We start from the raw sequence: 21,459 nt of genomic DNA, 5'->3' as shown, positions 1-21,459 counted from the left end.
CACCACAGATTGCCAAGCTGTGCACTGTAGATACAAATTCATATCCCAGATTCTGCTGAGGTTTTTCCTTTAGTGTGGCATGGTTTCCCTTTGATTGTATTTTTCAAATGGATTCCCTGCTGCTGCTTTCAGAGCTGAGCAGATGGCCAGTGTTCAGAATGCCCAAAGAGATGGCTCAAGTGACAGAGCTGATTTCTGGAGAATGCGTGGCCAACGATCTGCAATGAAAAAGAATCTAAGAAAGAGTCGTGAAGATCTGACAGCAATTGCATGTGTTAGCACAAAGTTCCCAGCCTATGAGCGAGTTCTGCTGCGAGAGGGTGAGTGAAACTTTGCAGAACTGAGCACATATTCACAGCTAGCTGTTGTTGCCCAAGTGTTACTGTTATTTTTGTGGCAACCTTATAAGAGTCATCGACCAGCTTGGACTCTAGGGTAAGTATAACAGAAAAAAAATGGTTACACGTAGGTTTCCATCTGGGGCACAGTAAATTTTGTGTGCCAAGGCGTATGGGAATATGCACCACCAGTAGAACCATATGCTGCCAGCCGCGAATGCTGGGGGCACTCTGCTAATCAGCTGGGGTGGCACCTGAATTTCTCCTAGGCAGCATCCCAAGCACTTAGCTTATGGGGAACACTGGTTGCATGCTGTTCTGCTGGTCAGAGTGCTAACTTCTGAATACAATAGTCTCTATTGTAATAAGTGCCACTGTAAACACTGCTTCTTGGAAGTCCATGTTTGTCTCATCTTCACTTCCACATCAAAAATTTGCTCACTTCACAAGTAAAAAGATGGGCTGTATTCTGGGTAATTTTGGCCACACACAACATGGAATGTGAAATCTGGCTAGGTTCTTACTGGCTTATTCATAGACCCTGGTAATAATGATTCTTTAGGGCAAATGCAACCCTCAGATACACTGATGCAATCCCATTGCTGTTAACGTAATTGCCAGGGTGCAACAGATGGAAAAATTTTGTCCCTGCAATAATTATACTAATTTTGTATGAGTCAGGATAGTTTCCAGTCTCCTATTTTGTGTTGGTTCTACCATGCAAATGGGAATAAAAAGTAGTAAAGGGGTCACTGAGTAGCTGGCTAAAAGGACCATGATGTTACTTGCAGGGGCCTCAGAATAACAACATTTTGTCAACCCTTTACCACTGTAAAGAGCTCTGATCCTGCAAATGCTTAAGCATGTTTATAGTTTTATTACTCATAACAGTAGTCCCACTGCATGTAGTGTGGATTTGAGGTCTGTAGTTTACTACAGGGCAGACTAAGGAAGTTGTTACCATACATGCTCATGTGGAAGTGTCCTCTCAGCAGTTCTGGATTCTGTACAATGTGAAGGAGTATCTGCACTTGTTTTTCACTCTTCTACTTTCCAACTTTTTAAAATTGGGGGTGGGTGGAAACCCTTTTACTTTTCCCCTGTTAAGTCAAACAGAAAGTCGTCTTATTAGGAATGGTCATGTGTGAATCACTGGGGACCAAAACACAGAAGAAGAGTTGGGTGGTGGGTGTATATGTGAGAACTACATAATAATGGAACTTACAGATAGTTCCAGGATATAGCATGGTGGTGATCTGTCTAAATGTTTCTTTCTTCAGCTGGTTTTAAGAGACCTGTGGTTATATTTGGCCCCATTGCAGATCTAGCAATTGAAAAACTGTCAAACGATTTGCCTGAGCTGTATCAAATTGCCAGTAAGTCATTCATTACTTTTTCTTCAGCAGTTTTGCACTTCAGCATTGAATGTTGGGTGAGGGGTATTTTGAATATTCATTTCACAACTGAAAAGGCCATCTGTTGTCATTCCAGAGACAGAACCTAAAGATGCAGGGTCAGAGAAATCAGCTGGTGTGGTGCGTTTGAACACCGTGAGGCAAATTATTGAGCAGGTGAAGTATGTTTGAAAAAACTTTTGCTATCAAAAGCAGGTGGTTGATTTATTTATTTTGTTCTTAAAAAAATTGTGGAAAGAATTCTAATGTGTTAATATGTAAGAAAATAAAGGTGTTTGTGTGCATTTAAAATGAAGGCAGAACTGTGAGAAAACTGGATCACCAGTCTAATTTGGTTTATTTTCTCATGAAAATAATTTCTTGTGAGTTTGTACTTCAGAGACTACATCAGAGCTGAGCCTACTTATATTAGCCCTGAATTTAGCCTCAGATGAATCCAGTTAAAATATTCAGATTAAAAAAAGCAGATATATGTGAACTTGCCTAAGTTTAAACTACACCAGGATCTAGTGCTTAAAAGGAGCTAGAACATTCCAGAATGGCATCCTGGCCGTACTGTGTCTGCTGTAGGGGTACATGCACATTGCAAGTGAAGGTGTAATTATGAAGGAAGAAGGCATTTTCACTCTAGCTTTAACCTAGCCAGAATGTGTAGTAAGAGTAGTGAAGATGTGACAGCCCCAGTACAAATCTGCTTAAGACTTCTGTTGTGTGCCTTAGTTGATAGTACAGGCTGAAGTCTGTACTGCCATGTTTGCCATTGTTAGGCATGCCAGCTGGACTGAAGTGAATGGTGGGTACGCCTGCCTGCTCTACACCTCTGTCTTCATTTGTGGTGGAGACATACCCTATTGCTTCTAGGGATGTCTTTACCTTCATCCTGATGTCCAGTTGCAGTTGTGGTAATTAAAATGTCAATATTTGACAAGCTACTGCCTTTGTACTTTAAACCAGAAATAGCTGTTTGTGTGTAGTATCAGCATGTGCTGTCTCTCAAAGATTAGCGCTGGAGCTCAAGAGTCTAGGGATAGCAACCAGCAAGCCTGATGGGGAGAGAAGCCCTGAAGGCAAAAGAAATATGTTCTGGGATGAAATTATGAACCCATTGACGTCAATGGCCAAACTCCCATGGACTTAAGTGGGACTGAGATTTCACAGCAGAAACCTTTCCCAAAATATAGTTTACCTGGGACGAGACCACAGGGGATGTTTGCTTTAATTTTTGGTAGTATAGCTAGTAGGCTGTAACCAGAGGAAGATGTGAGCTCTATGTACTGGCTTACTTGTTCAACATGAGTAGCAAGCAGCCCCAAGACTGGCATACTTTTTGTGGTGAGGGAGAATGATGCAGAGGCACAGCAAAGAGGTGGGGAACATGGAAAAAGAAAATCTGTATGCAAATAAAAGGACTATAATGAAAACAAGAGTGAAGGGAATAAAGACATGGGAAACAGGGTAAGAAAGAAGTACACTGTCAGATTTAGTATATTTGTATCTGAGTCACAGATTCCAAGGCCAGAAGGGACCATTGTTATTGTCTAGACTGACCTTCCATCTAATGCAGGCCATAGAACTTCCACAAAATATTCCTTAAGCAGATGTTTTGGGTGTTTTTCTCATCTTGATGTAAAAATGGTCAGAGGTGGAGACTCCACCATAACCCTTAGTAAATTGTTCCAATGGTTAATTACTCACTGTTAAAAATGTATGCCTTTTTTATATCCAGTCTGAATTTATCTAGCTTTAGCTTTCAGCCATTGAATCATGTTATGTTTTTCTCTGGTGCACTGACTTACCCAATATTAAATACCATGTTCATATACTGTTTCATTTGAATGTTCAAAAAATGCAGGTGAAAGGATAGGTGAGGTGCCCTTTTGTATTCCCAGCATGTAGTGGAATTTTGAGGAGAGATTTTGGTCAGTTATGGCCCTGGTTGGAAGGGACATATACCAGCACAGTTGATTTCCAACTACAGTACTGACCTTGCTGCTAATAAAGGCTCTCCACCTGACACCATTCTGGTTGTGCGTTCTGTTCCATAGGCTCTACAGCTTTAATAGTCTAATAATTTCAGACTCTCTGCACCATCTCCCCAGCAGGTTTTCCATTACATTCATATCTTCTTGTTAATAGAATAAACATGCTTTGTTGGATGTGACCCCTAAAGCTGTGGATCTGTTGAACTATACCCAGTGGTTCCCAATTGTAGTCTTCTTCAACCCAGACAGTAAACATGGGGTGAAAGCTATGAGACAAAGACTAAGTCCCACATCTAACAAGAGTTCTCGAAAGCTTTACGAACAAGCAAATAAGCTGAAGAAGACCTGCCCCCATCTTTTTACAGGTAAGCAAGAACCTCTCTAATTCTTCTTTCAAAAGAATGGTGGATGCAGGAGGGGAAAATGTATGTATTTGAGAAACTAAATTAATAGTGTTCTAAGTAAGAGATCATGCTGTACCATGACCTTTGGTCATGTGCAGACCCATCTTAAACAATTAGGAATTGACTGTCTGATGCATTTCATGACAAAGATACGTTTATATTGTACTTTACTATTATAATAAAACTATTTCTGAAGAAGTAACTAATTTAAGGGGTGGCATGTATTCAGCCTTTTCTCCCCCACTACCCAGCCAACAAAAGTGAAAACGCTGTCCTTTAGAAAGTAGTCTAGTAAAAATTGACCATATAATTTTCTCACATTATCCAAAACCTTGTCATATGGAAAAGACTAGATAAAGCACTTGCACTGAGGATTTTGAATGAATAGAAAATTATATGAAATAGTAATGCATATTTTTTAAACATCCACAGCTGTCATCAATTTGAATTCAGCCAATGATAGCTGGTATGGCAGCGTCAAAGATACGATTCAGCAGCAGCAGTATGAAGCAGTATGGGTTTCAGAAGGAAAGGTGAGTGGTCAGACAGTTCTTACTGTTAGGTGCAAAATTGTATTTCAGTTCTGGGAATCATGCCCCTTCAGCAGTGGTTAGATGGCAGACTCATCACCCTGAGTACTGGACACATCTATGTACCGAGAAGTTATACTGATCTGAAATCTTTGCTGTGAGTAACTAAGAAAATAAAAAATACAGTAAAAATTATCATCCTTTTTTTAGAATAACTCGTGACCCTGTTAATAAAATCAAGGCATATAGCTGCTGCTAGGAAACAAATATTAACTTCTTATTTGGTGTTATTTTCGTGTTCCTGGAAGAGCAGCTTCATGTGCTTCTGTTTTTTGTGTCATGTGCCATAAATGTTACTTAAATACAAAATGGGAGATACCGTCAAATCTAATCCTTCCACTTTTGTAGCTGGAAGGAACAGATGATGACATGGACGATCGCATGTCATATCTAACAGCTATGGGTGCTGACTACTTGAGCTGTGACAGCCGCTTGATCAGTGACTTGGAAGACACAGATGGAGAAGGAGGTGCATACACGGACAATGAGCTTGATGAGCCATCAGATGAACCAAGTGTTTCCTCTATTAGTCGTTCTTCTGAGCCTGTGCAGCATGAGGAGGTAAGGTATTTGGACTGTTGGTAAGAGAATGACTTCCTGAAAGTCATGTGTGTTGTAAAATGGTGATAGAAAATATATCTTATTTCTCTCAAGTACAAATTATGCAATTCCAGCTGCAGCATTGTTAGCTCTGGTACAGAATTATAAAGGCATATTAATTCTAGTATAACAGTGGTACAGCTTGCCTGACTCTCTAGTTTAATTGATAATGTTACTGGGAGTGCAGATGTTAACTTTCACAGTGATAGCGGTGTTGTCGTTGACAGTCATGGTAATTGGTCCCAACGAGGCTATTCTTAAAACAAGTCAAGAACTACTTGAATATTGTTGTGACTAATTTCTTATATTTTCATAGACTATAAGAAAACCCAGCCCGGAACCAAAATTGCAAATGAGAAGAGCTGGCAGCAGAGAGATACTTAGAGATCCCAGCCCACCTCCAGCATTCAAGCCCGAGCCACCTAAGGTAATTTGTGGAAATAAATCTGAAAATAGAATTCCTCTTTCTAAAGAACCCACCTCATGCTGTACATCATGGACTGTTTCTTCTATGAGAGCGATCCGCTGTAGGAAGCCAAAATGCAGTTTGAGAGGAGGAAAGAAGGGGAGTTAATAGAGGACTGTGAATTGTTGCAAGAGCTTGGTGGCTCGATGGGAAGGGAATTTCTGAGATTTAGAAGTCATACTATGTGTTTCATTTGAGCGTTTGGTGACAAGTGTAACTGACTGGAAAATGACCCATTTCTCTCCTGCTCCCTTTACCAGGGGAACTCTGGCACTCTTGCTCCTTTACCAAGCCCAAAACATAGGTCTTCTTGATTGTCTCAGTTTAAGTTCATCTTAAGTCCTCCCTCCTTGATTTTAATAAGCTCTCTGCTGCGAGCTAGTTCAGAATGGCAGCAGCCTGTTAAAAATCCTCTTGTTTTTTATTTTTAAGTAGTAGTGTTGAACTGTGCTCCATTGTCACCACAAAAAGGAGTTGCAGCTATTAATGAATCTCCTGTGTTTCAAGCCCCTGGCTTTCTTCATAGAGATGGGCACTGGCATTGGTCTGTGTCACACAAAATACACTGGCTAGATGGATAAGCAGACATACTTTCCAATGTGCCTTGCCAATAGAGGCTTGGCTGGGTAGCAGTATGTGTAAATTAAATAACAGTTACAGAGAGAATAGGCAAGTGTCCTGTGTAACAGTCTCAGGTCAGAAGAATATTCTCCTCCATATTATCCAGAAAAATCTCTTGCTTTGATTCTTCTTGTTCTTTCTCTTTTCCTTACAAGTAGACTGGTGAGATTTTTCTGCTCATTATAACACTGCAAAATGTAAGTCTTGATGTAATTAATTCTGTCTCTATTTAAATCAATGGCCAAGCTGTGATATATTGAAGGGATCAGAGCACTGAGTAATTATGGACAAAGATGGGCAATGCAAAAAAATGTGCAAGTAATATAACCAACTTCAAATGAAAATACTGATATAAAGATGATGATGTGGCTGCTGCATGTAAACTTCAGGATGTTCTTTATACCTACAGGGTAAACTACAAAACAAAGAAGATGCGTATGACTTTCCCAAGAACTATGAATCCAGACAAAATATCTCTAGCATTGTCAGCAGTGAGACTTCAGCTGTATCATCCAGGACTGCACCTCCTCCTGTTTCTGTGAAGCCTGCCTTTGGGCGTCCTATACTGAAGACATCACAGGTAGCAGCTCTAGCCACAGAGGAAGAGATAAAACCAGAGGAAGATGAAGCTGGACAAGACAGTGCTCCAAAATCTGTACTGGGTAAAGTTAAAATATTTGAGAAGATGGATCACAAGGCAAGATTGCAAAGAATACAGGAACTACAAGAGGCACAGAATGCCAGGGTAAGTAGTAACCAAGACTCCCTCTAAGGTGCACAGCTGCCTAGTTTTCCCTGTGCAGGGGTTCAAGCTGCTGCACACAGAGCAGCTGCAGCCAGGGGAGAGGAGTGCTCCTTTGGCTGCAGCAGCAGGGCTGGATTAAGAAAGGGGGCTTTAGTGGCTTCAGCCTAGGGCCCTGGGCTAAGATGGCTTCCCTTTGCCAGGGGTCTTAAGTTGTAGCCACTAAAGCTGTTGTGTTCTGGCCAGCCTTTCCTAGCCAGGGGGAGGGGAGACAGCTCTGTGTGCTGCCATTTCTCACCCATCCCCCTCCACTAGAGCCATGTTGCCGTGAGCACCCTGAAATGGGAACTGCCCTAGGTAAATGTCCTGAGCCCCCTCTGGCACCCTGAGTCCCTCATGCCCTCACTTCAACCCAGAGCACCAGCTTTGAGCCTGCTTCCACCATCCTAGCTCCCTCTTAGACCCCAACCCTGAGCCCCTTCCTGTACTCTAACTTCTGGCCAGTCCCTGTACCCCCACCCCAACCTCCTGTCCCGAGACACTTCCTGCACACCAAGCCCTTTGGCCACAGCCTGGAGCCCCCCTCCTATACCTCAGAGCCTCAGCCCCACTCCAGGGCCAGCACCCCCAGCCAGAGCCCTCTTCTCTCCCCAATTCTGCGCTTCCTCCCGCAGTCTGAACTCTTTGGCCCCATCCTTCCCACAGATCATCCATATGCAGAATGAATTTTATGTGCACCAGTGCCAAGGTGATATGTCACACATCATCTCCGTATTGGTGCCCATAACAACATTCATTCCACACATGAACATACATAATTAGTGGGAACACTGGAAGTAACCTACTTTTTCAGTCTGGCCCATACATTTATCAGATGTAATAATACAACACACCTTCAGTCAATTTTGAATTTGAAAAAAAAAAAAATTCTCCCTCTCCCTCCAACCTGCCATTTTGACAATCAGGAGTCAGAATACTAATCTAAATTGCCCTCAACCTCACATTATTCCTATAAAGATATATATTGCTTTGTTTTTGGGAGGGGTGGGTAGGGAGTATATGTAGGTATGGAATACGTGTGATGGTTTTCTGTAGTAGCTATGGTAGGTTAATGGCTTTTTTTTTTAATTACTATTATTTTGGAAGGATAATGTTTTACTTTAAATTAAAAGCTAAGACGTGTCAGCCATTCATATTTTAATTCCTTTACATAGAAACTGAGCTACATTGCTCAGTCTCAGATCTTCTGACTGTATAAACTGAAGGGCTTATTGTTTCTTTTGCTCTTTTAAAAAGCTGGAAATAGCACAGAAACACCCAGATATCTATGCTGTCCCAATCAAAATACAGAAGCCAGACCAGAATTGGACCCAGCCTATGAGGTAAGACAAATCCACTTGAAAATACTCTTCTGGTTTATATGTTCTATGTCAGCAAGAGCCACCCGATTATGCATCTTATCAAGCCCTGGCGTACTATTCAGTTCTCTACCAAGGATTCCTGAAATTCAGTGTCAAAGATGTGTGGCTGAAGGGCTCATCTGCCTTCAAAGTACAGTAGACCCCAGACTTACAGGGAGGTTGACTTCTTGGCAACCATGTGTAAGTTGAATTTTCATGGGGGTGCCAGGAAACTGACCAGCACAGCAGAGCTGGTGCAGAGCTGGTCAGTTTCCTGTCTCCCTAGTGGCAGGGACCTGGGAGCCAGGCTCCAGCTCCCTGCAGCTCACAGGAGACAGTTTTAGTTTCAGGCTCCAGCTCCCTGCGCTCATGGGAGACAGGAAACTGATGAGCACTGATACTGGTCAGCTTCCCGGCTCCTGACAGCAGAGGAGAGCTGGGAGCCTGGCTGCTGCCTGTTTCCTGGGGACTGGGAAACCGCTCCTGTCAGGCTTCAGCACGTGACAGGAACAGTTTCCCCACTCCTATCGGGACAGGGCAGTCGTGTTAACCCAAGATACACACAACTCGAATGGGCCTATCTTGGGTTTTACTGTAGCCTTGTCTACAAGGCCTTACTTTCAGGATCTTGTATTTTTATTTTCTTTTAAGACTGGTCCTTAGCACTACTGCACTCGAATTACTCAGAGAATTACAAGGTTATCACTTGTACTTCAACCCTTAAAAGCTGTCCTTTGAGTCAGAGATTGGATTGTTGTAGTGCTATTCTAATCAATATTTGAAAGTGGTTTGACAAATTTCACAGATTACCATAGGACTACTTGGGGTATAAGGCAGTACTCAATGTCAGTAAGAGTAATAAAGATTGATTCAGCACAGTCCATTATTATATGCATTTTATGGGTTAGGAAAATTGGGGTCAAGTTACTTGCCCATGGGGAGACAATGAATCAATACAGAATCAGGAGCACCACCATGGGCCTGATCAATTGTTCACTGAAGTTAATGGGACTGTTTCCATTAAGTCTGGTTAATAATGGATTAGTGTCCAGATATGCAGTCTTGATGCCTGACCTACTCTATTATGTTTATTCACTAGTATAATTTGGATAGATGCTTAAGCAAAATCTTGCAAAAAACAACTGAAGGATCTGTTTTGATTTTCATGTGGAAATCTTCTAGTTCTCTTATTCTTTTCATTTATGGAGGCATGGGGAAGGTCTAGTGCATTGTGAGGTAGGTTTGTTTTGTTTTTAGTCAGCTCTGTTTGTGGATTTAAAGTAGAACTAAATTGGGAAGGCCCCAAACTGTCACTGCAGCATTTCCTTGATGAGTTGATTATTGCAAAGCAATAGGAACCATAAGTTTATGGCATCTGAGATTTTTTTGGGGGAAAAGTATTTAATTTAGCCAAGCACAAAGCTAAAAGAAACAAGCAACTGACAATTTAGAATGTATGTTCTTGGGAAGTGTAACTAAATTGGCTAAATCAACACTATTAAACAACATTGTTACTTTAAGATCCTAAATTACTTAGAATAAAGGAATGTGTACAAAAGGGCTTCCTCTTGTCAGTGTTCAATATGAGGTCCAGAATGAGAGAGTGCTGAAAATCAGTGATAATCCCCCTCCTTTCCTATGTAGAGAATTATTACATTATTACACTGGTGTGCAGTGCTGTTTATATTCTACATAAGTAGCTCCACAGCTTTTTACACCCACTTAAATATTCTAGTCTCCCCTTTCCCCCCATCTAACTCTTAAAATGCCTGTGGAGGAGTGGAGACTGCTTTGGGGAGGTGACCCAAGGAGAAAAGTGCTTGGCAGGCTGGGAGCAGGAGGCTGTTCAAAGATGTGAACCATCATGAAGGCAAGAGAGGAAGGATACGGAATAGGAAATAACACCAGTGGAGTAAGAGTGTGTGAGGAAGGGGAATGGTGTAGCAGAGTGCAGAGTACTGAAAGTCAGGGTCATGCCTAGCCTTGCTAATATATAACTGCTGTATCCTCAAAACTTAGTAAACAGTTTGCTGTTGATTATGGGTTTGTGTTCTTCCCCTTTTCAGAACAGAAATTGCTGACCTCTTTGCTCTTTATACTCTGCTAGTTCTAGACCTCCAGAGCCTCAGAAACCACCTGCCAGGCCTCACCTAGAAAATCAAGGAAGTTATGGCAGTGATGCAGAAGAGGAAGACTACCGTCAGCAGCTATCGGACCATTCCAAACGTGGATATTACGGACAGCCATCCAGATACAGGGATACAGAATTATAGACTCACTTGCACAGGCATCTATAAAGCTATTTTGAGACTCTTTTCCTTCTACAGCCCAAATGGAGCTCTAGTTAGGTATAAAGTTCTATTTTTGTTGACCTTGGATATAGCCACCTACTGGAACTAGAGGACTTACATTTTGAGACTGCTTGTATCTAAGAAAAGAGATTACTTTTGCCTGAACGTTGTTGCCTGTTTTATAAGGACCAATACCCATTCTAAAGTTTGTATTAATTCTTGGTATTTTCATATTTTAACATTTATTAAAAAAATTAAACTTTTTCTTTTCATTTAGAACTGCCTTTTTAGACTCTTCTGCCGTTATGAAAATGTCATCAAGGACATAACTTTTTAATGGAAGAGAGCTAAATTCAAAAAAGTATTCAAAGAATTCTAAGTGCCTTTAACAAAAAGTGTCTTAAATTGTTCATATTGATATCTGATACTTGTGCAAAGCCATTATTGCTAAAGGGTGATTTACTACATTGTCTAACTTTTGTACCAATTTTATGGCTGTTTGATTTCCCTGGCATGTTATTCTTCTAGGCTAATAGATTTATATACTGCTTTTTATAAATATTGACTGTACTGGGAAAAGGCGTATCTTTTGTATACGGGCTGATATGAGATCAGGGAAGGTTGAAATTGAGAAAATGATGTAGAAATTCAATTAATTATGCCTTTAAATTGATATGGATTACAAAATAATAAATGGATATATTCTAGACAGACATCTCACCTTTTTTTCCCAAGAAGTAAATATTTTAACACTGTACTTTTTAAGGTTCTTGCTTGTTTGAAACCTAGTTTTGCACTCTTGAAATCAGCAGGAGATTTGCTATTGATGTTATTGTAAGCAGATATTCGTTTTGCTTAGTATTCTGAAGCTTCCTACCTTGAACATGCTGAATCTGGAAAAAAGGCGTAATTTTACAGGGAGATTTAATCATGCTGCTTTTGAACCTTAAGGAATTTTATTTCTCTCTCTGCTCCACTGGAAAAAATGCATAATGGGATACTGGAAAAGTTTTGTTTTTAAATTTTCAAATGTCTGTGGGAAATAGTCTAATTTAAAACACATAAAAATATAACTTCCATAGTGTTTAGCTAAAACAAACTGTAGAATTTCACTGTTTTCCTAACAGAATAGACCAAAACAATATTTGTGGAGGAGGATGGTATCAGTGTTGGACTCAAAACTTGGGGGGAAAATATGATCAATAGTGAGGTAGTAAATTCTTCTGTGGGGTTAGAAGGGCTTAATCCAGAACTCTGCCTAATAACATCTTCCATGTAAAGATTTGGACTGGTCTACACTTTTATAACAGTTACTGTATCTGAGCACTTTGCGTAACTATCAGTTCATTGTTTACAGTCCCTCCTGTTCTAATTTACTTTACTCCTCTCTTTATAGATAGAGTAATCCCATAAATGTTAGTGTAGCCTTTCTGCATCTCAAGTCAAAAGGTCTTGGCCGTGTATTAAACAGCTTGGGAGACCCCAGAAGTCTGTGGCACCAAGTATCTCCCCATACAATACCAGTCCTGCCCAGTTAGTACAGCAGTCTTTGTATTATTTATATATAATTTACAAAATAATACGTAAAAAGAAAGTTAAAGCTGCAAAGTCAAACACTCAAAAGTGTCATTTGTGGTTGCCCGTGCAACCTTAATTCTTCTCCCCCCTTGTGTGTATGAATTATTGGACCATCTTGAATTACATGATCCCAAACTATTCTTTCTACAGGACTCCTGCCTTAGTCAGTGCACATAATGTATGGTGTTCACTGAATGAGTAGACATTCAATATTTATTTTTATCCTAATCATTCAGTATGTTGCTCCAGGCATTGTCTAAGCCTGTCATGTATTTAATATTGGATTCAATTTAGTTTTCATTGCCTCAGATTCAGTGTGCTTTGAATCCTATATGAGTGACCAGTAACTGAATTGTAAACGGTGAGGAGCACAGGAGAGGTTCATAGCTGAGTAAAGGTACATTAAGTCTTTTGGAGTCCAGAAAAATGGGGTAATTTTAGGGGGGTAAGGGTGGTACCCATGAGACATTTGAGGACCTATGAGGAGAGGCTGGGGGATTTGGGCTTATTTAGTCTACAGAAGAGAAGACTGAGGGGTGATTTTAATAGCAGCCTTCAAGTTCCTGAAGTGGGGCTCTAAAGAGGATGGAGAGAGACTGTTCTCAGTGGTGACAGATGGCAGAACAAGGAGCAATGGTCTGAAGATACAGAAGGAGAGGAGCAGGTTGGATATTAGGAAATACTTCACCAGGAGGGTGGTGAAGCACTGGAATGTGTTGCCTAGAGAGGTGGTGGGTTCTCCATCCCTAGAGATTTTTAAGTCTCGGATTGATGAGGTTCTGGCTGGGATGACTTAGATGGGGTTGATCCTGCTTGAAGCAGGGGGCTGGACTAGATGACCTCCTGAGGTCTCTTCTAGCCCTTTGATTCTATAATTAGGTACCAGGCAGGGAATACATTTCCTCTTTCTCTCCTTTCTTTTCATCTTGGAAAAGATGACTAGGAGGTAGAAGAGGGATAAGAGAGAGATCAAGATATAAAATCAAGACTGGTATGGAGAAAGTAAATAAGGAAGTGCTTACTCATAACACCAGAACTAGGGGGTCACCCAGTGAAATTAATAGGTAGCAGGTTTAAAACAAAAGGAAGTACTAATTCACACAAGGCACTGTCAACCTTTGGAACTCTTTGCTGGGGGATGCTGTGAAGGCCAAAACTATAACAAGGCTAAAAAAAACTAGATAGGTTCATGGAGGGAGACGTATATCAATGGCTATTACCTGGGATCGCCAACGACCATGTTTCTAGCCTCTGTTCGACATAAGCTGGAAGTAGAAGTCAGGAGATGGATCGCTCAGTTGCCCATTGCATTGATTCCCTCTGAAGCACCTGGGACTGGCCACTGTCAAAAGACAGCATACTCGGCTAAATTCGCGAGGGGGATGACTCAGTATGGCTGTTCTTTCTGAAGGAGCAGAGATGGCAGAAAACTTGAGGTGTGGAGGATAATGGGGTTTAAATTTGTTATTCTCCATGTGAGCAACTGGGCTGACCCACTGCACAACTCACCTCAAGATCTGCAGTTACATCCAGAAGCAATGGGTAAGCATGGGAGCTTAATGTTTCAGCTAAAACGATCAGCAGTGACACGTTTACTCTTTGCTTAAATTGTTGTCAGACTTTAGTATTAACAATCCATTCAGACTAATGGAGCAGTTCAGATCTCTAAGGACATTATTTCAGATACACTGCAGATTCGGTTTCTATGATCCATCAGTTTCTGTTTGGTTCATGTTCTCAATGTTTTTTCTGTTACAATGAGGAATACAGAGACAATTTTCTTTAATGACAGTTTCAGTTCAGGAGCAGAGTTATTCAGTAGGTTAAGCAGCATTGAATTTGTCCGCTAGTTTCAACAGATGTGGAGTTGGGCATACTCAGGTCAAAATTTGATTCTTGTCAGTTGAAAGCTATTCAAAGAGCTCATCCATTTGTTGGCACAATGGAGCTCAACTACTGTATAGATGGAGAACTTTAGCAAGAATTATGATAGATACTATTGTGAGTCTCAGTATATTGGATCATCTTCTGTTAAATACATAATTGCTATTTAATTTGCTTTAATGTTATTCTAGCCATCATTTAAACTGGAAAATCCTATCTGTTGCAAACTATACATCTCTTATGCCTGTTGTTGTTTTCAGGGTCCTGCTTATCTTAGCAGCTGCTTTAGCTGCTAAGAAAGTTAGCAAAATTAAGAGTGAGAGAAGTGTCAAATGGTGACCTCAAAATCTTGCAATGCCTTCAAAGAAACAGATTTTTTTCCCCATGTTCCATTTTACTTTTTTTTCACCTGTCTCTCCAGTTATGCTGTTGGATTGCTAAACTAATAAAAATATTTTCTGATTCCACCTAATTGTACAAAGGCTTTTTAAATTATTTTTAAATTGTTTATTGGAAACTTCCAATGCATCAACCTAAGGTGAAGATTACGTACTAACTTTGTAGGAATAATTAACAGAGAATTAAGAAGAGTCTGAGGCAGAAATAGGAAGAATACATGGAAACAGGTATTCCTTTCTTCAAAAAAGAATTGCTGCTGTTATGACTCAATTGCCCTAAATTTATAACATTTTTTGTTCACTGTGCAACAACAGAATGATTGAGGGTGTCATCTTAACTGTGTCATGTTGTGATGCAAGAAAAACGTGTCAACTTTACTTTAGCATAATCAAGAAGATAGTCCTCATATTGTCTGCAGGATGCTATTCCAGCTTTATTGTAAACTGAGATGTCCTTGGCAGTATGCAGGTAAGTTAAGTAGTAATTCTCCTACTATTAACATGGAATGTGTAATTGCACGGTAGTTCAGTTTGAAGGTGGTGCTTTAATTATAAACTCAAAATTTTAGTTATTTGAGGAACTTATAAATTACCCTTTAGAAGTAGTTTCACATGCTGGATGTAGATCTATTTTAAAAAAGGGGAGACGGGGAACATTTAACACAGTTTTTATAAAGAGGCAGCTTATTCTCACAGAACACACCAGTGGATTATGACTGCTTCTAACAGGCAGGCAAGCAAGTCTGCTTTCTGCCTCAGCCTCCTGTTTCATGAACCAGGAGGCTTGGAGTTCCTCTTTTTAAGACACGATGTCCCACGTTTCATTGTAAAACCTCCATAGATGAAACTCAGACTGGCTCAACTGCCAACTTTTATCTGGATGCTCAAACTTTCAAATTGTCTTTTTGATTCGCTGGTTGTTTCTGCTGCATCCATTTTTGGCTAGCTGCTATGTTTTCACATTCTCTTGTTTGGCCCATCAGGCAGCTTAACCTTGTGCTCTACACTGATAACTACGCTAAGAGGAAAAAGATAGGAGTAGCATCAGACAATCACTATCACTTCTAAGCAGGGAGTGCACCCAGTCTGTATGAGAGGTTAATGTGCAGGCAGGAGGAGATATGGAAAGGTGAGGGAGAGGATAGAGGGAAACCTGAAGGGCTGACGGGGGTGGGGTGTGGGGAGTGAATAAAAACTTAAAGAAAATTTAGGAACCTAAAGGAAAAGAGAGAATTGAGGAGAAATACTGACTCTCAGAGGAGGGAAGAGAAAGGGGAGAAATGACAAAGGCAGGAGGAGTTATAAATTTGTCTGGGAAAACTGATAATTTGGTTAATGAGAATGTCCAGTTCGGCCCTTCAAAATTTGCCTTAAAATTGTACGTGAACATTTTCATTTTTTCCAGGCATTTAGCTGTACCATTGTACAAGATCTAGTGGCTTCTTAGACTTCCATAAAAATATTAATGGCTCAGAGTTTAAGGCTAAACCATTCCAAAGGATGTCCTTCCTGATCATTTCCTCCAAGAGCTAATCAGTATCATCCTGTTTGGGGAGAGAAGCACATTTAGCTTGCATTTTGTTCAGTAGTAATGGCCGCAATGAAGAGTGTAAGATGGCTGGTAATTGGAGGCTTCCAATTTCCTTGCCAGGTATTACATATGCAGCTACAACACAACTGCATGTTGTGACAGACAATTAATTTATGTTTTTTGTGCACAAGAAAATGTTTGCACATAAACTTTTGCAAGTCAAACTTGGATACCAATATTACAAATTTAGCCCTCATAGTTCAGATATATTTGGATATTGTTTGCTCCCTTTGCTAAAAACAGCAGTGTTTAGAGACTAGTTAAGCACTCCTTTCTAATGTGTAATGCCGGTCGTAGTCAGTCAGGCTATGTTCAGACTGCGTCATTGTTTCAAAATACCTTATTCCAAACTTGGCGCCATCCAAACAGCACCAAAGTTCAGAATAAGGGGCTATTTCAAAATTTTCATTAACCCTATCACAACAAGGAGTAGCAGAACCAGAACAGCAAGCTCAAAATAGTAGCGGCATTTCTGTTTTGGGATACCTTTAATGACACCTGCAGTCTAGACAGAGCCTAAGAGTCTTAAGAACTAAATATGGCTATAACCAAAAAGTTGAATCCTGCAGACAAAGTTTAAACATCCTGAATGCAGTGGAAGTTTTGAAGTGTATTACTAGATGCAGGGCCTTGCACAGCCAGGGTCTTTTGACAATGGGAGGACTCTAGATCTGCTGCTTCACTAGGAACGGGATTGTCTCTGAGACCAGATGGATCAGTGTACATTTTTCTCATTCTAATAATGGACTCTGGAGGCCTCTACTGTCTCAAATATTAAAACATTTGGTAAAAAATTCTGGTGTTCAGAATAGTGGAAAATTTGTTTTTTTTTAATAATTGACCACACTTCCAACAGGCAGAATAAAGGTTCCCTACCTATCCTTGTCTCCATTTGGATGGCATGTATCAATTCAAGTATGGAAAGTGGGTTGATTAGCCTGGAAAATGTTACTTGTCCCACTGAAGACAAAAGTAAATAGCGGAGACAGTGAAATGATTTATCAGATTAATAGTGGAAAAACTAAAACCAGATACACCAGAACAGCTGCATAATACTAGTGAGCCTTAATTTAATTAAATGATTTGTTTGGCATTATGGATCACACTTAAAAAAAAAACAACTTACACACTAACTGGAAGTGTTCTTTCTACCAACTTTTAATGCAGATTCAAACTTTCCAATTGTCTTTTTGGCTGTCTCTGCTTCATCCACATTTTTTCGCCAGCTGCTGTTTCTACCTACTCCTGTTGTTTGGCCAATCATGCAGCAATCCCTTAAACTCAGCTTGCGTGCACACACGCGTGCACACATGGTGTGGCACTGGTTGCAACAGTTCACAAATACCCCAACCACAAGTGTCATTAGCTTTCAGAAAAGACCTCCCTCTGTGCACTCTTGTAATGTGGTAATATTGTATTGATTGATTATCACTTGAGATCCAAACAAGTAAACCGGTTACCTCTCAGAAGAATCCATTTTAAAGGTTTGCTGGTCGCAGCCTAGGGTCTCTGCTGCCTGTCTGGCATTCCTCTTCGCCACGGACCTCAGGGGCCTGCCAGCCCCATGCCTGGGAGCTTGGCTGCCAACTGTGAGACTCCACCACTAGCCATAGAATCCCAGCTATCGACCCAACATGTGGGGTCCTGGTTGCCAGCCCCAGTTCTAAGAAGCAGTGAGGATATGCAGTTGACTTCAGTTGGGTGCCCCAATCCTGCAGCTATCTTCATGGAAGTAGACCTCTTTACTCATGCAGGATTATGACAAACAATTATTAAAAGGAAGTTCTGATTCTAAGAATGAAGGTAAAGATTAAGAACTGCCATAATGGATCAGATTAGATCAATCCTGTCTTCTGGCCGTGGCCAATGCCAGGTGCCCCAGAGGGAATGAATAGAACAGGTTACTCATCAAGTGATCCATCCCCTGTTGTCCATTCCCAGCTTCTGATAAACAGAGGCTAGGGACACTAGCCTTACCCATCCTGGCTAACAGTCATTCATGGACCTATCCTCCATAAATTTATCTAGTTGTTTTTTTGAACCCTGTTATAGTCTCGGCCTTCACAATATCCTTGGGAAAGGAGTTCCCCAGGCTGACTGTTGTATGAAATTATATTTCTTTTTGAATAGTAACAAAGAGATAGCCGTGCTAGTCTATATACTATCAAAACACCTGTGCCAGCACTACTGCTGTCTCCTCCACTTGTGCCTGTAGCCAGACAGACTGCCTGACCATGGATGTTTCTACCTAGATCCTGGTGTGGTTCTGCAAGGACTGTGGCTTGCCGTTCCCACTTACTGATACCCAGGCTGAGGGGAATATTCAGTGTGGAAGGTGCCTGCTGGTAGAATCTCTCAGGCGGCAGGTGGGGGAGCTACAGGAGGAGGTGGCCAGGTTGAGCAGTATCCAAGTCCATGAGCAGTTCCTGGATAGTATTCAGGTGGAGACTGCGGAGGTAACTGTCCCAGTGCACAGGACGGCTGATAAACCACTGGAGGAGGTGGACCAGGGTGGACACTGGCAGCTGGTTACTTCTCGCCGCGGGCAGTGTCCCACCCCTGCTCAGAACCCTCCCACCGTGGTACTGGAAAACCGTTATGCTGTACTCAATACAGGACACCAAGAATTACCCCGTACAGAAGAGGAGAAGCCTCGTACCCCCAAGGCTGGGAAGTCTACTGCCTCCCCTGCAGGAAGGAAACGTAGAGTAGTGGTGGTTGGAGACTCTCTTCTGAGGGGGACGGAGGCGCCCGTCTGTCGCCCTGACATTTCCTCTTGGGAGGTGTGCTGCCTGCCAGGGGCCTGTATCCGAGACGTTACGCAGGCATTGTCGACGATTAGCCGGCCCTCTGACTACTATCCCATGCTTCTCATCCATGTGGGCACTAATGATACTGCGAGGTGTGACGCTGAGCAGGTCAAGAGTGACTTCAGGGCTCTGGGGGCACGGGTCAGGGAGTTTGGGGCACAGGTGGTATTTTCTTCAATCCTGCCTGTCAGAGGTAGGGGCCCAGGCAGAGACAGGTGTATCCTAGAGGTGAATGCTTGGTTCTGTAGATGGTGTCACCAGGAAGGCTTTGGTTTCTTTGACCATGGGATCCTTTTCCGGGAAGGACTGCTAGGCAGAGATGGCGTTCACCTTTCGAGGAGGGGGGAGACCATATTCGGACACAGGCTGGCTAAGGTAGTGAGGAGGGCTTTAAACTAGGTTTGACGGGGGCAGGGGAGCAAAGCCTGCAGGTAAGTGGAGAGCGTGGATACCTGGGAGATGAACTTGAAATGGGAGGGAGTATGGGCTACACTGGGAGAGTAAAAAGAGGGCCAGGGCAAAACTGGGAGGCAAGACCATATCAATGTCTGAGATGCCTATATGCAAATGCAAGAAGTATGGGAAATAAACAAGAAGAATTGGAAGTACTAATAAATGAATACAACTATGATATTGTTGGCATCACAGAAACTTGGTGGGATAATACTCATGATTGGAATGTTGGTATTGAAGGGTACAGCCTGCTTAGGAAGGACAGACAGGGAAAGAAGGGAGGAGTTGTTGCTTTGTATATTAAAAATGTACACACTTGGACAGAGGTGGAGATGGACGTAGGAGATGGACGGGTTGAAAGTCTCTGGGTTAGACTCAGAGGAGTAAAAAACAAGGATGAGGTCCTACTAGGAGTCTACTACAGGCCCCCTAGCCAGGTGGAAGAGGTGGATGAGGCTTTCTTTAAACAGCTAACAAAATCATCCAGGGCCCAGAATTTGGTGGTGATGGGGGCTTCAACTATCCAGGTATATGTTGGGAAACTAATACAGCAGGGGACAGACTGTCCAATAAATTGTTGGATTGCATTGCAGACAACTTTTTAGTCCAAAAGGTTGAAAAAGCTACCAGGGGGAAGCTGTTCTAGATTTAATTTTAACAAATAGGGAGGAAATTATTGAGAATTTGAAAGTGGAAGGATGCTTGGGTGAAAGTGATCATGAAATCATAGAGTTCACAATTCTAAGGAAGGGTAGAAGGGAAAACAGTACAATAGAGATAATGGATTTCAGGAAGGCAGATTTTGGTAAACTCAGACAGCTGGTAGGTAAGGTCCCATGGGAAGCTAAACTGAGGGGAAAAACAGCTGAGCAGAGTTAGCAGTTTTTCAAAGGGACATTATTAAGGGCCCAAAAGCAAGCTATTCCGCTGTGTAGGAAAGATAGAAAACAGCAAAAGACTGCCTTGGCTTAATCAGGAGATCTTGCATGATCTCAAACTAAAAAAGGAATCGTATAGGAAATGGAAACTAGGACAAATTACAAAGGACGAATATAGGCAAACAACATGAGCATGCAGGAGCAAGATTAGAAAGGCTAAGGCACAAAATGAGCTCAAACTAGCTACAAGCATAAAGGGAAACAAGAAGGCTTTTTACAAATACATTGCTAACAAGAGGAAGACCAAGGAGAGGGTAGAGCCATTGGTCAGTGATGAGGGAGAAACAGTAACAGGGAATTTGGAAATGGCAGAGATGTTTAATGATTTCTTTGTTTCGGTCTCCACTGAGAAATCTGAAGGAATGCCTGACATAGGGAATGCTAGTGAAAAAGGGGTAGGTTTAGAAGTCAAAATAAGAAAAGAACAAATTAAAATTTGCAAAGAAAAATTAGATGTCTGCAAATCACCAGGGCCTGATGAAATGCATCCTAGAATCCTCAAAGAGCTGATAGAAGAGGTATCTGAGCCTTTAGCAATCATTTTTGGTAAATCGTGGGAGACAGGAGAGATTCCAGAAGACTGGAAAAGGGCAAATATAGTACCCATTTATAAAAAGGGGAACAAGAATAACCTGGGAAACTACAGGCCAGTCAGCTTAACTTCTGTGCCAGGCAAGATAATGGAGCAGGTAATTAAAGAACTCATCTGCAAGCAGTTGGAAGGTGGTAAGGTGATAGGGAACAGCCAGCATGGTTTTGTTAAAAACACATCATGTCAAACCAATCTAATAGCTTTCTTTGATAGAATAACGAGCCTTGTGGATGTGGTATACCTAGACTTCAGTAAAGCATTTGACACGGTCTCACATAATATACTTATCAATAAACTACGCAAATACAACTTACATGGGGCTACTATAAGGTGGGTGAACAACTGGCTGGATAACTGTACCCAGAG

General features: G+C 41.5%; 1 protein-coding gene across 6 annotated transcripts in view; it reads left to right on the top strand.

Moving 5' to 3' along the window:
- Positions 1-14,772, top strand: part of TJP2 (tight junction protein 2) — an 88,156-nt gene extending 73,384 nt beyond the window's left edge. For all 6 annotated transcript variants that reach the window (XM_074994809.1, XM_074994808.1, XM_074994806.1 and 3 more), the window contains 10 exons: positions 133-320; positions 1,619-1,714; positions 1,830-1,909; positions 3,890-4,100; positions 4,572-4,672; positions 5,078-5,290; positions 5,646-5,756; positions 6,826-7,161; positions 8,455-8,540; positions 10,666-14,772. In XM_074994809.1, the coding sequence (XP_074850910.1) occupies positions 133-320; positions 1,619-1,714; positions 1,830-1,909; positions 3,890-4,100; positions 4,572-4,672; positions 5,078-5,290; positions 5,646-5,756; positions 6,826-7,161; positions 8,455-8,540; positions 10,666-10,831 (1,588 nt within the window). In that variant the 3' untranslated portion in view covers positions 10,832-14,772. The remainder of the gene's footprint in view (positions 1-132; positions 321-1,618; positions 1,715-1,829; positions 1,910-3,889; positions 4,101-4,571; positions 4,673-5,077; positions 5,291-5,645; positions 5,757-6,825; positions 7,162-8,454; positions 8,541-10,665) is intronic.
- The last annotated feature ends 6,687 nt before the right edge of the window (positions 14,773-21,459 follow it).

The sequence above is a fragment of the Carettochelys insculpta genome, chromosome 5 (assembly GCF_033958435.1).
Source record: "Carettochelys insculpta isolate YL-2023 chromosome 5, ASM3395843v1, whole genome shotgun sequence".
In the NCBI taxonomy this organism is placed as follows: Eukaryota; Metazoa; Chordata; order Testudines; family Carettochelyidae; genus Carettochelys; species Carettochelys insculpta.
This window is presented reverse-complemented; position numbering and strand designations above follow the sequence as displayed.